This window comes from Molothrus aeneus, chromosome 3 (assembly GCF_037042795.1).
Source record: "Molothrus aeneus isolate 106 chromosome 3, BPBGC_Maene_1.0, whole genome shotgun sequence".
Lineage (NCBI taxonomy): Eukaryota > Metazoa > Chordata > Aves > Passeriformes > Icteridae > Molothrus > Molothrus aeneus.
Genome location: NC_089648.1, coordinates 111,756,477 through 111,771,952, shown reverse-complemented (window position 1 = coordinate 111,771,952; position 15,476 = coordinate 111,756,477). Strand labels below are relative to the sequence as shown.

Sequence of the window (15,476 nt, the reverse complement as noted above, 5' to 3'; positions counted from 1 at the left end):
GAAAAACCTCTGAATTCCAGGTAAAAACTTGGAGCAATTCTGATAAAATCCTGAGAAAATCCCAATCTAATCCCAAAATCCGGAATCCAATGGAAAGATAATCCCAAAAACCCCAACAGGGCACAGGGAGGATCAGCACGGAGCCGTCACTCAGCGTGAAGGGGACAAGCGCCTGAGGGCCATGACCTGTGTCATCTCTGAGGGATAAAACACTGAATTCCGGGGAAAAACTTGGGAAAATTCTGAGAAAATCCTGAGAAAATCCCAATGTAATCCCAAAATCCGGAATCCAATGGAAAGATAATCCCAAAAACCCCAACAGGGCACAGGCAGGATCAGCATGGAGCCGTCACTCAGCCTGAGGGGGACAAGCGCCTGAGGGCTGGGCTGGGGTTATCACTGAGGGAAAAAACACTGAATTCCAGGGAAAACATGAAAAAATCCCACAAAAATCCCTCAACAATCCCCAAAACCCCACCACCACTACCCACAGGAAAACATCCTACCACCACCACCTCCCAAAAAAACCCCCAAACCCTTCCGAAACAAAAAAACCCCACACGCCCACCCCGCCACAACAACGCCACCATTTTCTCCTCCTCTTCCCAACCTGCGTCGGGAACAAAAAAACCCCCAAATCCAGGGGATTTTTCCCAGTTTTTCCCAAGGAGAAGATTCCCGGGGGCAAAGGCAGCGGGTACCTTCCTGAAAGAGCTGCTTGGCGTAGGAGGGCTCGCGGCCCTGGGGCTGGAAGAAGGCGTAGATGCATTTGCGGACCAGATCCTCCCAGCCCGTCCGGCCGGCGGCGCGCAGCGAGCTGGTGTCGATGGAGATGATTTTTCCTGGGAAAAAAAGGAGGATGTGTGGGGAGATTTGGGGGGTTTGGGATGTTGGGCGTGGTCCGAGGAATGGTTGGAGGAGGTTGGGGGTGGTGGGGTGGGAATGGGATGGGATCGAAGGTCCGTGGATCCCATCCCAAACCTTTCTGGGATTCTGGGATTAAGGATGGATCAAAATCCATCGAGAAGGATTTTCATGGAATTCAGGGATGGAAAAGGGAAGGGAGATCCCCGAGATTCCCAGGGAGTTCCCAAAATTCCTTCCTGGAGAGGAATCGGGATGGGGATGGATCCAATAACAGGCTGGGAGAGCCGGGAATGGAGGGAATTCCCTGGAAAAGGGGAGGGATTTGGGAAGGAATTCCTGGCTGGGCTGGAATTCCCAGAGAATCCCTGAGAGCGTCCAAGGAAAGGCTGGAACAACCTGGGACTGTGGGGTGGGAATGGGATGGGGTTGAAGGTGCATGGATCCCATCCCAAACCATTCCGGGATTCTGGGATCCGGGACACTCAGGATCCATCCCGAGGGATTTTTATGGGATTTTGGGATGAAAAAGGGAAGGGAGACCCTTCCTGGAGTCAGGGAGTCAGGGAATTCCCAAAATTCCTTCTCAGAGAGGAGCTGGGATGGGGATGGATCCAATGCCAGGCTGGGAGAGCTGGGAATGGAAGGAATTCCCTGGGAAAGGGGAGGGATTTGGGAAGGAATTCTGGAATTCCCAGAGAATCCCTGGGAGCGCTCAAGGAAAGCTTGGAGTATCCAGGGATCACAGGGTGGGAATGGGATGGGATTGAAGGTGCATGGATCCCATCCCAAACCATTCTGGGATTCTGGGATCCAGGACACTCAGGATCCATCCCCAGGGATTTTTATGGGATTCAGGATGGAAAAGGGAAGGGAGGTCCCCAGGATTCCCAGGGAATTCCCAAAATTCCTTCCCAGTGAGGAGTCGGGATGGGGATGGATCCAGCCCCAGGCTGGGAGAGCTGGGAATGGAGGGGATTCCCTGGGAAAAGGAGAGGGATTTGGGAAGGAATTCTGGAATTCCCAGAGAATCCCTGGGAGCGCTCAAGGAAAGCCTGGAGCATCCTGGGACTGCGACGGGGCCAGGATGGGATTTGAAGCTCCACAAATCCCACCCAAACCATTCCAGAATTCCACCACCCCCACCTCTCACTCCCACGGCCTCCGGAGCCCCAGAATCCCGGGAATCCAGCCCGAATTCCCGGGAATGTTTGGGATGTACCTGTGGTGTCCTGCTTGGTGACGAAGGACTCGGTCGGGGCCGGGGCGGCCGGGCGCGGCAACCTCCGGGCGATGCAGATCAGACACGACTGGAAATCTGGGAAAAACACCGGGAAAAACACCTGGAATGCCGGAACCGCCCCGGGCCTGAGCTCAGATCTCGATCCTGGATTTCATTCCCTGCCCTGGAAGTGTTTTCCTGAGGAAATGGGACTGAATTCCCTGAAATTCCCTGGGAAAAGCTCGGAGGGGTTAAATGGGGAGGGTTCTGGGATATGGCGGAGCTGGGATAATGAAAATTCCAGGGATTGTGGGGATTTGGTCCTAAAACACCAGGATTTTTGGAAATCCTGCAGGAATTGTGGGATTCATCCTGGGAATGTGGTGGGAGAAGAGGGATGGGACAGGGAAAGGGGATCCAGAGTGGGAGAGTAACGAGGGATCCGGCCCAATCCTGGGCCTGCATTCCCAATCCCAATCCCAATCCCAATCCCAATCCCAATCCCCAGTCCCATCCCAGCCCATCCTGACTGTGCTCCATCCCAAAACCAATCCTAATCCCAATCCCAATCCCATCCGATCTGAATCCCACCCCATCCCGTCCAATCACAATCCTGCACAGCATTCCCATTCCCAATCCCAGTGCCAATCCCAATTCCAATCCCAGTCCTTCTCCATTCCATCCCATCCCATCCCATCCCAAACCTAATCCTAATTTTGTTTTCCCATCCAAATCCCATCCTCAATCCTATCCCACCCCAATCTTGTACTGCCATCCCAATCCCCATCCCAATCCGGCACTGCCATCCCAATTCCAATCCCAATCCCAATCCCATCTCAACCCATCCCACCCTAATTCTGCATTCCCATCCCAATCCTGCTCCATTCCATCTTGTCCCAGTCCTACACTGCTTCAGCCCATCCCAATCCTCCAATCCTATCCCAATCCTGCTCTGCCCTCCCAACACCAATCCCATCCCAACCCCATCCTAATCCCAATCCCCTCCAAATCATAATACCATCCCAACCCCAATCCCAATCCCACTCCAAATCCCCAATCCCAAATCCCCAATCCCAATCCCAAATCTCAAATCCCAAATCCCAGATCCCAAATCCCCAATCCCAAATCCCCAATCCCAATCCCAGATCCCAAATCCCAAATCCCAGATCCCAACCCCACCTTCGCCCTCCTCCTGGAAGGCGCGGGGCTGGCTGACGCTGAAGCACTGCATGGCCTCGTACCGCTGCCCCAATCCCATCTCAGTCCCACCCAAATCCCAAATCCCCAATCCCAGATCCCCAATCCCAATCCCATATCCCAGTCCCAATCCCCAATCCCAGATCCCCACCTTCACCCTCCTCCTGGAAGGCGCGGGGCTGGCTGACGCTGAAGCACTGCATGGCCTCGTAACCCCCACCTCCAATCCCGATCCCAATCCCAATCTCAAATCCCAAATCCTCAATCCCATATCCCATATCCCATATGCCATATCCCATATCTCCATCCCAGATCCCAATCCCACCTTCGCCCTCCTCCTGGAAGGCGTGGGGCTGGCTGACGGTGAAGCACTGCATGGCCTCAGAGCGCCCAGCTCCAACCCCAATCCCAATCCCAAATCTCAAATCCCCAATCCCCAATCCCCAATCCCCAATCCCCAATCCCCAATCCCCAATCCCCAATCCCCAAATCCCAACTCCCAAATCCCCAATCCCCGATCCCAAATCCCGAATCCCAGATCCCAAATCCCCACCTTCTCCCTCCTCCTGGAAGGCGTGGGGCTGGCTGACGCTGAAGCACTGCATGGCCTCAGAGCGCCCAGCTCCAACCCCAATCCCAATCCCAAATCTCAAATCCCAAATCCCAGATCCCCGATCCCAATCCCACCTTCTCCCTCCTCCTGGAAGGCGCGGGGCTGGCTGACGGTGAAGCACTGCATGGCCTCGTAGCGCTGCCGCAGCTCCGCCTGCTCCGCTCCCGCCTCGTCCGGCGGCCGCACCAGCATCCGGCACTGGAAGGTGTGGCTGCCCCGCCGCGACGGCTCCTGCGGCCACGGCACCCCGTTCACTGCGGGGAAAACACCGGGAAAAACGGGAATTCGGCACGTGGGAATGAGCTGTGATCACGGAATTCCCAAAGATCCCCGGGATCTGGGGCTCTGCACCGGCATCCGGCACTGGAACCCGTGGCTGCCCCGCCGCGACGGCTCCTGCGGCCACGGCACCCCGTTCACTGCAGGGAAAACACCAGGAAAAACGGGAATTCGGCACATGGGAATGAGCTGTGATCACGGAATTGTGGGATTCCCAAAGATCCTTGGGAATCGAAAGAACTGCTGGGAAGAATCCAGCCACAGTTCCAAAAGATCCCTGGGATTTCAGGAGCACAAATCCAGCCAGATTTCCCAGAGATCTCTGGGATTTAAGGAATCAGGGCTGGGAACAATCCACTCAAAATTCCCAAAGATCCCTGGATTTTCAGAAGCAAGCTCCACCCAGTATTCCCAAAGATCCCTGGAATTTAAGGAACCAGGGATGGGAAGAATCCAGCCAGAATTCCCAAAGATCCCTGGGATTTGAGGAGCACAATCCAGCCAGAATTCCCAAAGATCCCTGGGATTTAAGGAGAACAATCTATCCAGAATTCCCAAAGATCCCTGTGATTGAAGGAAATGAAAGAAAAATTTAAAAATAATAGAGAAACAATAAATAAATAAAAATAGAAATGAAAATAAAATCTAAATAATGAAAAAATAACTAGAATTAAAATAAAATCAAAGAGAATAAATAAAAATAAATATATTAATAATAAATATATTATTATATATATTATTAATATATTAATAATAAATAAAAATAAAATTAATAAATAATAAAGAAACTAAAAAGTAAAAAAACAAAAATGGAAAAAATCTAAATAATTACAAAAAGCAAGAAAAATTAAAAAGAAATAAAAATAAAAAGGGAATTAAAAAGAAAAAAATAATTTAAGAATTTATAGAAATATTTAAAAAACACAAATAAAAATAAAAAAATAGAAATAAAATTAAAATTTAAATAAACACAACAATAAAAATAAAAATAAAAAATAAAAATAAGATAAAACTACAATAAAAAATAAAAAGTAATTAAAATAAAAATAAATAAAAATTTAAATAGATTTTAAAAACTAACAACCCTCCTCCACTCCCACCCCCCAAACCCCCACCCTCTCTCCCGCATCCATTCCCAGATTTTCCCAGGATTTTCCCGGATTTTCCCAGATTTTCCCGGATTTCCCCGGGGCTCTCCGCACCCAGGGATTTGGGGAGCAGGTTCTTGACGAACTCGGCGTGGTCGCCCACGTGCAGGATGCTGTAGACGCTGGAGTTCATCAGCTCCTCCTGCCCGTAGCCCAGGTACCCCGTCACGTTCTCCGACACAAACACGATCCGCCCCTCGCGGTTCACCACGAAGAAAAACCCGTCCAGGGCCTGCGGAGGGAAAAAATTCCAAGGTTTTATCCCAAATAGCACAAAAATGGGAAAAATTCCAAGGTTTTATCCCAAATAGCACAAAAACGGGAAGGAATTCCAAGGTTTTGTCCCAAATATCCCGTCACGTTCTCCGACACAAACACAATCCGCCCCTCACGGTTCACCACAAAGAAAAACCCGTCCAGGGCCTGCGGAGGGAAAAAACGGGAAAAAATTCCAAGGTTTTATCCCAAATAGCACAAAACCAGGAAGGAATTCCAAGGTTTTATCCCAAATAGCACAAAAATGGGAAAGAATTCCAAGGTTTTATCCCAAATAGCACAAAAACGGGAAGGAATTCCAAGGTTTTGTCCCAAATATCCCGTCACATTCTCCGACACGAACGTGATCCAACCCTTCAAGTTTCACCACTGACAAAAATCCATCCAGGGCCTGGAAGGGGGAAAAATCCCAAGGTTTTATCCCAAATATCCTGAAAATGGGAAAGAATTCCAGGTTTTATCTCAAATATCTCAAAAACGGGAAGGAATTCCAAGGTTTTGTCCCCAGTATCCCGTCACGTTCTCCGACACAAACACAACCCGGCCCTCACGGCTCACCGTGAAAAAAAACCCGTCTAGGGCCTGGGGATGGAAAAATACGGGAAAAAATTCCAAGGTTTTATCACAAATAGCACAAAAACGGGAAAAAGTTCCAAGGTTTTATCCCAAATAGCACAAAAACGGGAAGGAATTCCAAGGTTTTATCCCAAATATCCCGTCACGTTCTCCGACACAAACACAACCCGGCCCTCACGGCTCACCGTGAAAAAAAACCCGTCTAGGGCCTGGGGATGGAAAAATACGGGAAAAAATTCCAAGGTTTTATCACAAATAGCACAAAAACGGGAAAAAGTTCCAAGGTTTTATCCCAAATAGCACAAAAACGGGAAGGAATTCCAAGGTTTTATCCCAAATATCCCGTCACGTTCTCCGACACAAACACGATCCGCCCCTCACGGTTCAACACGAAGAAAAACCCACTCAGGGCCTGGGGAGGGAAAAAACGGGAAAAAATTCCAAGGTTTTATCCCAAATAGCACAAAACCAGGAAGGAATTCCAAGGTTTTATCCCAAATAGCACAAAAATGGGAAAGAATTCCAAGGTTTTGTCTCAAATAGCACAAAAACGGGAAGGAATTCCAAGGTTTTGTCCCAAATATCCCGTCACGTTCTCCGACACGAACGTGATCCAACCCTTCAAGTTTCACCACTGACAAAAATCCATCCAGGGCCTGGAAGGGGGAAAAATCCCAAGGTTTTATCCCAAATATCCTGAAAATGGGAAAGAATTCCAGGTTTTATCTCAAATATCTCAAAAACGGGAAGGAATTCCAAGGTTTTGTCCCCAGTATCCCGTCACGTTCTCCGACACAAACACAACCCGGCCCTCACGGCTCACCGTGAAAAAAAACCCGTCTAGGGCCTGGGGATGGAAAAATACGGGAAAAAATTCCAAGGTTTTATCACAAATAGCACAAAAACGGGAAAAAATTCCAAGGTTTTATCCCAAATAGCACAAAAACGGGAAGGAATTCCAAGGTTTTATCCCAAATATCCCGTCACGTTCTCCGACACAAACACGATCCGCCCCTCACGGTTCAACACGAAGAAAAACCCACTCAGGGCCTGGGGAGGGAAAAAACGGGAAAAAATTCCAAGGTTTTATCCCAAATAGCACAAAACCAGGAAGGAATTCCAAGGTTTTATCCCAAATAGCACAAAAACGGGAAGGAATTCCAAGGTTTTATCAAAAATAGCACAAAACAGGAAAGGATTCCAAGGTTTTATCCCAAATAGCACAAAAACGGGAAGGAATTCCAAGGTTTTGTCCCAAATATCCCGTCACGTTCTCCGACACGAACGTGATCCAACCCTTCAAGTTTCACCACTGACAAAAATCCATCCAGGGCCGGGAAGGGGGAAAAATCCCAAGGTTTTATCCCAAGTATCCTGAAAATGGGAAAGAATTCCGAGGTTTTATCTCAAAAACGGGAAGGAATTCCAAGGTTTTGTTCCCAATATCCCGTCACGTTCTCCGACACGAACGCTGATCCGACCCTTCCTCGTTCACCACGAAGAAAAACCCGTCCAGGGCCTGGAGTGGGGACGGAATTCCAGAGGGGAATCATGGAAGGGCAGGAGAAGGAAATTCGAGAGGGGAGGAGATTCCATGGAAAACTGGGCGGGTCCTTGAGTGGGGAGGAGATTCCATGGAGAACCGGGCGGGATTTTGAGTGTGGAGAACGTTCTGTGGAAGGCTGGGGGGATTCCAGCTCTGGGAATTCCAGCTGGGTTCCAAGATCCACCTCGGTTATTCCTGGATTTGGGTCCTCAAATCCCAGGATTCCAGCAGGGATCCAGGATCCACCTTGGTCATTCCAAAGGATTCCCATGGATTCGGGTCCTTGAGTGCGGAGAACGTTCCCTCAAAGCTTGGCTGGGTTCCTGCTCTGGGAATCCCAGGATTCCAGCTGGGATTGAGGATTTGGTTCCTCAAATCCCAAAATTCCAATCAGGACCAAAGATCCACCTTGGTTATTCCTGGAATCCAAGGATTCCAGTTGGGGTCCAAGATCCACCTTGGGCATTCCAATGGGTTTGGCTCCAGGAGTGTGGAGAAGGTTCCGGCAAAGCTTGGCTGGGTTCCCGCACTGGGAATCCCAGGATTCCAGCAGGGATCCAAGATCCACCTTGGTCATTCCTGGATTTGGGTCCTCAGACCCCAGGATTCCAGTTGGGATCAAAGATTTGGGTCCTCAAATCCCAGGATTCCAGTTGGGATCCAGGATCCACCGAGGTGATTCCCACGGATTCGACTCCATGAGTGTGGAAAGGTTCCCTCAAAGCATGGATGAATTCCCACTCTGGGAATTGCAGGATTCCAGTTGGGATCATGGATTTGGCTCCTCAAATCCCAAAATTCCAATCAGGACCAAAGATGGTTATTCCTGGAATAAGGAATATGGTTATTCCTTGGTTATTCCTGGAATCCAAGGATTCCAGTTGGGATCCAAGATCCACCCTGGTCATTCCAATGGATTCCCATGGATTTGAGTCCTTGAATGTGGAGAACGTTCTGGGGGAGTTTGGGTGGATTCCCGCTCTGGGAATCCTGGGATTCCAGCTGGGATCATGGATTTGGGTCCTCACATCCCAAAATTCCAATCAGGACCAAAGATCCACCTTGGTTATTTCAAAGGAATCCAAGGATTCCAGTTGGGATCCAAGATCCACCTTGGTCATTCCAACGGATTCAGCTCCATGAGTGTGGAGAAGGTTCCCTCAAAGCTTGGCTGGATTCCGACTCTGGGAATTCCAGGATTCCAGTTGGGATCATGGATTTGGGTCCTCAAATCCCAAAATTCCAATCAGGACCAAAGATCCACCTTGGTTATTCCAATGGATTTGGCCCCATGAGTGTAGAGAATGTTCTGGCAAAGCTTGGCTGCATTTCCATTCTGGGAATTCCAGGATTCCAGCAGGGATCCAAGATCCACCCTGGTCATTCCAAAGGATTCCCATGGATTTGAGTCGTTGAGTGTGGAGAAGATTCCCTCAAAGCATGGATGAATTCCCACTCTGGGAATTGCAGGATTCCAGTTGGGATCATGGATTTGGCTCCTCAAATCCCAAAATTCCAATCAGGACCAAAGATGGTTATTCCTGGAATAAGGAATATGGTTATTCCTTGGTTATTCCTGGAATCCAAGGATTCCAGTTGGGATCCAAGATCCACCCTGGTCATTCCAATGGATTCCCATGGATTTGGGTCCTTGAGCATGGAGAACGTTCTGGGGGAGTTTGGGTGGATTCCCGCTCTGGGAATCCCAGGATTCCACTTGGGATCATGGATTTGGGTCCTCACATCCCAAAATTCCAATCAGGACCAAAGATCCACCTTGGTTATTCCTGGAATTCCAGGATTCCAGTTGGGATCCAAGATCCACCTTGGGCGTTCCAATGGGTTTGGCTCCAGGAGTGTGGAGAAGGTTCCGGCAAAGCTTGGCTGGGTTCCCGCTCTGGGAATCCCAGGATTCCAGCAGGGATCCAAGATCCACCTTGGTCATTCCTGGATTTGGGTCCTCAGACCCCAGGATTCCAGTTGGGATCAAAGATCCACCGAGGTGATTCCCATGGATTCGACTCCATGACTGTCGAGAAGGTTCCCTCAAAGTTTGGCTGGATTCCTGCTCTGGGAATTGCAGGATTCCAGTTGGGATCATGGATTTGGGTCCTCAAATCCCAAAATTCCAATCAGGACCAAAGATGGTTATTCCTGGAATAAGGAATATGGTTATTCCTTGGTTATTCCTGGAATCCAAGGATTCCAGTTGGGATCCAAGATCCACCCTGGTCATTCCAATGGATTCCCATGGATTTGAGTCCTTGAATGTGGAGAACGTTCTGGGGGAGTTTGGGTGGATTCCCGCTCTGGGAATCCCAGGATTCCACTTGGGATCATGGATTTGGGTCCTCACATCCCAAAATTCCAATCAGGACCAAAGATCCACCTTGGTTATTTCAAAGGAATCCAAGGATTCCAGTTGGGATCCAAGATCCACCTTGGTCATTCCAACGGATTCAGCTCCATGAGTGCGGAGAAGGTTCCGGCAAAGCTTGGCTGGGTTCCCACTCCGGGAATTCCAGGATTCCAACCAAGATCAAAGACCCACCATGGTTATTCCCATGGATTCCCATGGATTTGGGTCCTTGAGCGTGCAGAAAATTCCATGGAAAACTGGGTGGGGCCCTCAGCGGGGAGAAGGTTCCTTCAAGGCTTCATTGGATTCCCACTCTGGGAATTCCAGGATTCCAGCCGGGATCCAAGATCCACCTTGGCTGTTCCTGGATTTGGGTCCTCAGATCCCAGGATTCCAGTTGGGATCCAAGATCCACCCTGGTCATTCCAATGGGTTTGGCTCCAGGAGTGTGGAGAAGGTTCCCTCAAAGCTTGGCTGGGTTCCCACTCTGGGAATTCCAGGATTCCAGCCGGGTTCCAAGATCCACCTTGGTCCTTCCAAAGGATTCCCATGGATTTGAGTCGTTGAGTGTGGAGAAGATTCCCTCAAAGCATGGATGAATTCCCACTCTGGGAATTCCAGGATTCCAGTTGGGATCATGGATTTGGCTCCTCAAATCCCAAAATTCCAATCAGGACCAAAGATGGTTATTCCTGGAATAAGGAATATGGTTATTCCTTGGTTATTCCTGGAATCCAAGGATTCCAGTTGGGATCCAAGATCCACCCTGGTCATTCCAATGGATTCCCATGGATTGGGGTCCTTGAATGTGGAGAACGTTCTGGGGGAGTTTGGGTGGATTCCCGCTCTGGGAATCCCAGGATTCCAGCTGGGATCATGCATTTGAGTCCTCACATCCCAAAATTCCAATCAGGACCAAAGATCCACCTTGGTTATTTCAAAGGAATCCAAGGATTCCAGTTGGGATCCAAGATCCACCTTGGTCATTCCAACGGATTCAGCTCCATGAGTGTGGAGAAGGTTCCCTCAAAGCTTGGCTGGGTTCCCACTCTGGGAATTCCAGGATTCCAGTTGGGATCATGGATTTGAGTCCTCCCATCCCAAAATTCCAATCAGGACCAAAGATCCACCTTGGTCATTCCAAAGGATTTGGCTCCATGAGTGTGGAGAATGTTCTGGCAAAGCTTGGCTGCATTTCCATTCTGGGAATTCCAGGATTCCAGCAGGGATCCAAGATCCACCTTGGTTACTCCAATAGATTCCAATGGATTTGGGTCCTTGAGTGGGGAGAAAATTCCATGGAGAACCGGGCGGGATTTTGAGTGTGGAGAACGTTCTGTGGAAGGCTGGGGGGATTCCAGCTCTGGGAATTCCAGCTGGGTTCCAAGATCCACCTCGGTTATTCCTGGATTTGGGTCCTCAAATCCCAGGATTCCAGCCAGGATCCAGGATCCACGTTGGTCATTCCAAAGGATTCCCATGGATTTGGGTCCTTGAGTGCGGAGAACGTTCCCTCAAAGCTTGGCTGGGTTCCTGCTCTGGGAATCCCAGGATTCCAGCTGGGATTGAGGATTTGGTTCCTCAGATCCCAGGATTCCAGCAGGGATCCAAGATCCACCTCGGTCACTCCAATGGATTCCTATGGATTTGGATTCTTGGGCGTGGAGAAGATTCCGTGGAAAACTGGGTGGGATCTTGAGTGTGGAGAACGTTCTGTGGAAGGCTGGGTGGACTCCAGCTCTGGGAATTCCAGGATTCCAGTTGGGATCCAAGATCCACCTTGGTTATTCCTGGATTTCTGTCCTCACATCCCAGGATTCCAGTTGGGATCCAAGATCCACCTCAATTATTCCTGGATTTGCATCCTCAGATCCCAGAATTCCAGCCGGGATCCAAGATCCACCTCGGTTATTCCTGGATTTGGGTCCTCACATCCCAGGATTCCAGTTGGGATCCAAGATCCACTTTGATTATTCCTGATCCTGATCCTGATCCTAATCTAAACCATAATCTTAGTCCTGACCCCAATTCCAATTTTCCTTTGGAACTCCCAGCTCCTGGAAAACCCCCCTTCCACTCAAACCTAAAACCCGGGGATTAAAGCCCCAAATCCCATAAAAACCTGGGGATTAAAGCCCCAAATCCCATAAAAACCTGGGATCCAAGCCCCAAATCCCAACATTCCCACCCTAAAACCCGGGGATTAAAGCCCCAAATCCCATAAAACCCCGGGATTAAAGCCCCAAATCCCAACATTCCCACCCTAAAACCTGGGATTAAAGCCCCAAATCCCAACCTTCCAACCCTAAAACCTGGGGATTAAAGACCCAAATCCCATAAAAACCCGGGATTAAAACCCCAAATCCCAACATTCCCAACCCTAAAACCCAGGATTAAAGCCCCAAATCCCAACATTCCCTCCCTAAAACCTGGGATTAAAGCCCCAAATCCCAACATTCCCACCCTAAAACCCGGGATTAAAACCCCAAATCCCATAAAAACCTGGGATTAAAGCCCCAAATCCCAACATTCCCAACCCTAAAACCCGGGATTAAAGCCCCAAATCCCAACATTCCCACCCTAAAACCCGGGATTAAAACCCCAAATCCCATAAAAACCTGGGATTAAAGCCCCAAATCCCAACATTCCCACCCTAAAACCTGGGATTAAAGCCCCAAATCCCGGGGATTAAAGCCCCAAATCCCAACATTCCCACCCTAAAACCCGGGATTAAAGCCCCAAATCCCAACATTCCGACCCTAAAACCGCCGGAATTAAGGCCCCAAATCCCAACATTCCCACCCTAAGACCCAGGAATTAAAGCCCCAAATCCCATAAAAACCCGGGATTAAAGCTCCAAATCCCAACATTCCCACCCTAAAACCCGGGATTAAAGCCCCAAATCCCAACATTCCCACCCTAAAACCCGGGGATTAAAGCCCCAAATCCCAACATTCCCACCCTAAAACCCGGGATTAAAGCCCCAAATCCCATAAAAACCCGGGGGCCCCAAATCCCATAAAAACCCGGGATTAAAGCTCCAAATCCCAACATTCCCACCCTAAAACCCGGGATTAAAGCCCTAAATCCCAACATTCCCAACCCTAAAACCCGGGATTAAAGCCCCAAATCCCAACATTCCCACCCTAAAACCCGGGATTAAAACCCCAAATCCCATAAAAACCTGGGATTAAAGCCCCAAATCCCAACATTCCCACCCTAAAACCTGGGATTAAAGCCCCAAATCCCGGGGATTAAAGCCCCAAATCCCAACATTCCCACCCTAAAACCCAGGATTAAAGCCCCAAATCCCAACATTCCCACCCTAAAACCCGGGATTAAAGCCCCAAATCCCAACATTCCCACCCTAAAACCCGGGATTAACGCCGCCCAAGGCCCGGATTTGCCTCATTCCCGGTTTTCCCCTCCCCATTCCGGGTTTTCCTCGGGAATTCCGAGCCCCACCTCGAGCAGGAGCGGCCCCAGCGACTCCTTCTCGATGACGCCCTGGCTGCTGGAGGAGATGTCGGATTTCTGCACGTCGTCATCCGTCGTTTTTTCTGGAAAAAAATACCCCAAAAATTGGGAATTTTCACTTTTTCAAGCCTAAATTCATGAAAAAATTCCCTGTTTTTTTTCCCCCTAGTTTAATTCTGAAAAAAAAAAAATAGAAATTTTCACTTTTTCAACCCAAATTTTATGGGAAAAATCAAAATTAGGTTTTTTTTTTTTCTGGAGTTTAATTCTGGATTTTTTTGCTCTTTGGGAGGATGAATCTGGAAATTGAAGTCAAGATTTCAAAAAAATTTTCCCCATTTTTTAAAATGAATTTTGTCTGTTTTATCCAGATTTTTTTCTGCAATTTTCCCTGAATTTCCCCAAGTTTTCCCAGATTTTTTCCTTGAACTTTTCCATTAATTTACCCCAAATTTTCCTTAAATTTTTCTCCAAATTTTCCTTAAATTTTTCTTCAAATTTTACTTTTTTCCAAAAATTTCCCCAATTTTGCCCCAGATTTTTCCTTTTTTTGCAAATTTTCCTGAAATTTTTCTCATTTTCCCCAGATTTTCCCAAATTTTTTCCCCAATTTTTTCATAATTGATCTCTGATTTTCCCCAAATTTTCCCAAACTTTTCATGCATTTTCCCTGAATTTTCCATGGATTATTCCCCAAATTCTTCCCAAATATTCCCTGTGTTGTCCCTGAATTTCCCCTGCATTTTTCCCAAATTTTTCCTGATTTTTTCCCAAATTTCGCCCCAAATTTCCACCTGAATTCTCCTCAATTTCCCCCGATTTTTCCATTATTTTTTCCCAAATTTTCCCCCATTTTTCCCTGCATTTTTCCCTGCATTTTTCCCAAAATTCTTCCCAAATTTTTCCTGATTTTCCCTTTTCCCAAACTTCCCCCCATTTTTTAAATTTTCCCTGAATATTCCCCAAATTTTCCCTGAATTTTCCCACGAGTTCTTCTTATTTTTTCCCCAAATTTTCCCCCCAAATTTTCCCCAAGTTTTCCCTGAATTTTCCCAGATTTCTCCCAATTTTTTTCTGAATGTCCCCAAAATTTTCCCTCACATTTTCCCCAATTTTCCCCCCAAATTTTCCCCGACTTTTTCCTAATTTTTTTGCCTATTTTTCCCTTTCCCCCCAAATTTTTCCCAATTTTTCTCCCAAATTTCCCCTGACTTTCCCCCATCTTTCTGCAAATTTTCCCCTGATTTTCCCCCATATTTCCCCCCACTTTCCCCATATTTTTCCCAAATTTTCCTCAACTTTTACCTGAAAATCCCCCAAATTTTTCACCGTTTTTCCCAAATTTTCCCCAAATCTCCCCCATATTTTCCCCAAATTTTTATCCATTTTTTCCCCAATTTTTCGCCTATTTTCCCCCAAAATTTTTCCCAATTTTCCCTGAATTTTCCTTCACATTTTTCCCGAATTTTCCCCAAATGTCCCCCAATTTTCCCCTGGATTTTCCCCAATTTCCCCCAATTTTCCCCCATCTTTCTGCAAATTTCTCCTGAATTTTCCCCAAATTTCCCCCAATTTTCCCCCATATTTTTTTCCTTTTTTCCCAAATTTTCCTCAACTTTTACCTGAATCTTCCCCAAATTTTTCACCGTTTTTCCCAAATTTTCCCCAAATGTCCCCCATATTTCTCCCAAATTTTTATCCAGTTTTTCCCCAATTTTTCCCAAATTTTCCCCCCCAAATTTTCCCCAATTTTTTGCCTTTTTTTCCCTTTCCCCTCAAATTTTTCCCAATTTTCCCTGAATTTTCCCCCACATTTTATCCAGTTTTCCCCAATTTTTCCCCAATTTTTCCCCAATTTCCCCCCCCAAATTTTCCGCGATTTTTTGCCTTTTTTTCCCTTCCCCCCCAAATTTTTCCCC

General features: G+C 47.8%; 1 protein-coding gene across 1 annotated transcript in view; it reads right to left on the bottom strand.

The window, feature by feature from the left end:
* Positions 1-15,476, bottom strand: part of NCOA1 (nuclear receptor coactivator 1) — a 79,425-nt gene that overhangs the window by 46,698 nt on the left and 17,251 nt on the right. The window contains 5 exon segments of the mRNA XM_066546162.1: positions 702-842; positions 2,087-2,182; positions 3,971-4,150; positions 5,378-5,555; positions 13,546-13,640. Of these exon segments, the coding sequence (XP_066402259.1) occupies positions 702-842; positions 2,087-2,182; positions 3,971-4,150; positions 5,378-5,555; positions 13,546-13,640 (690 nt within the window).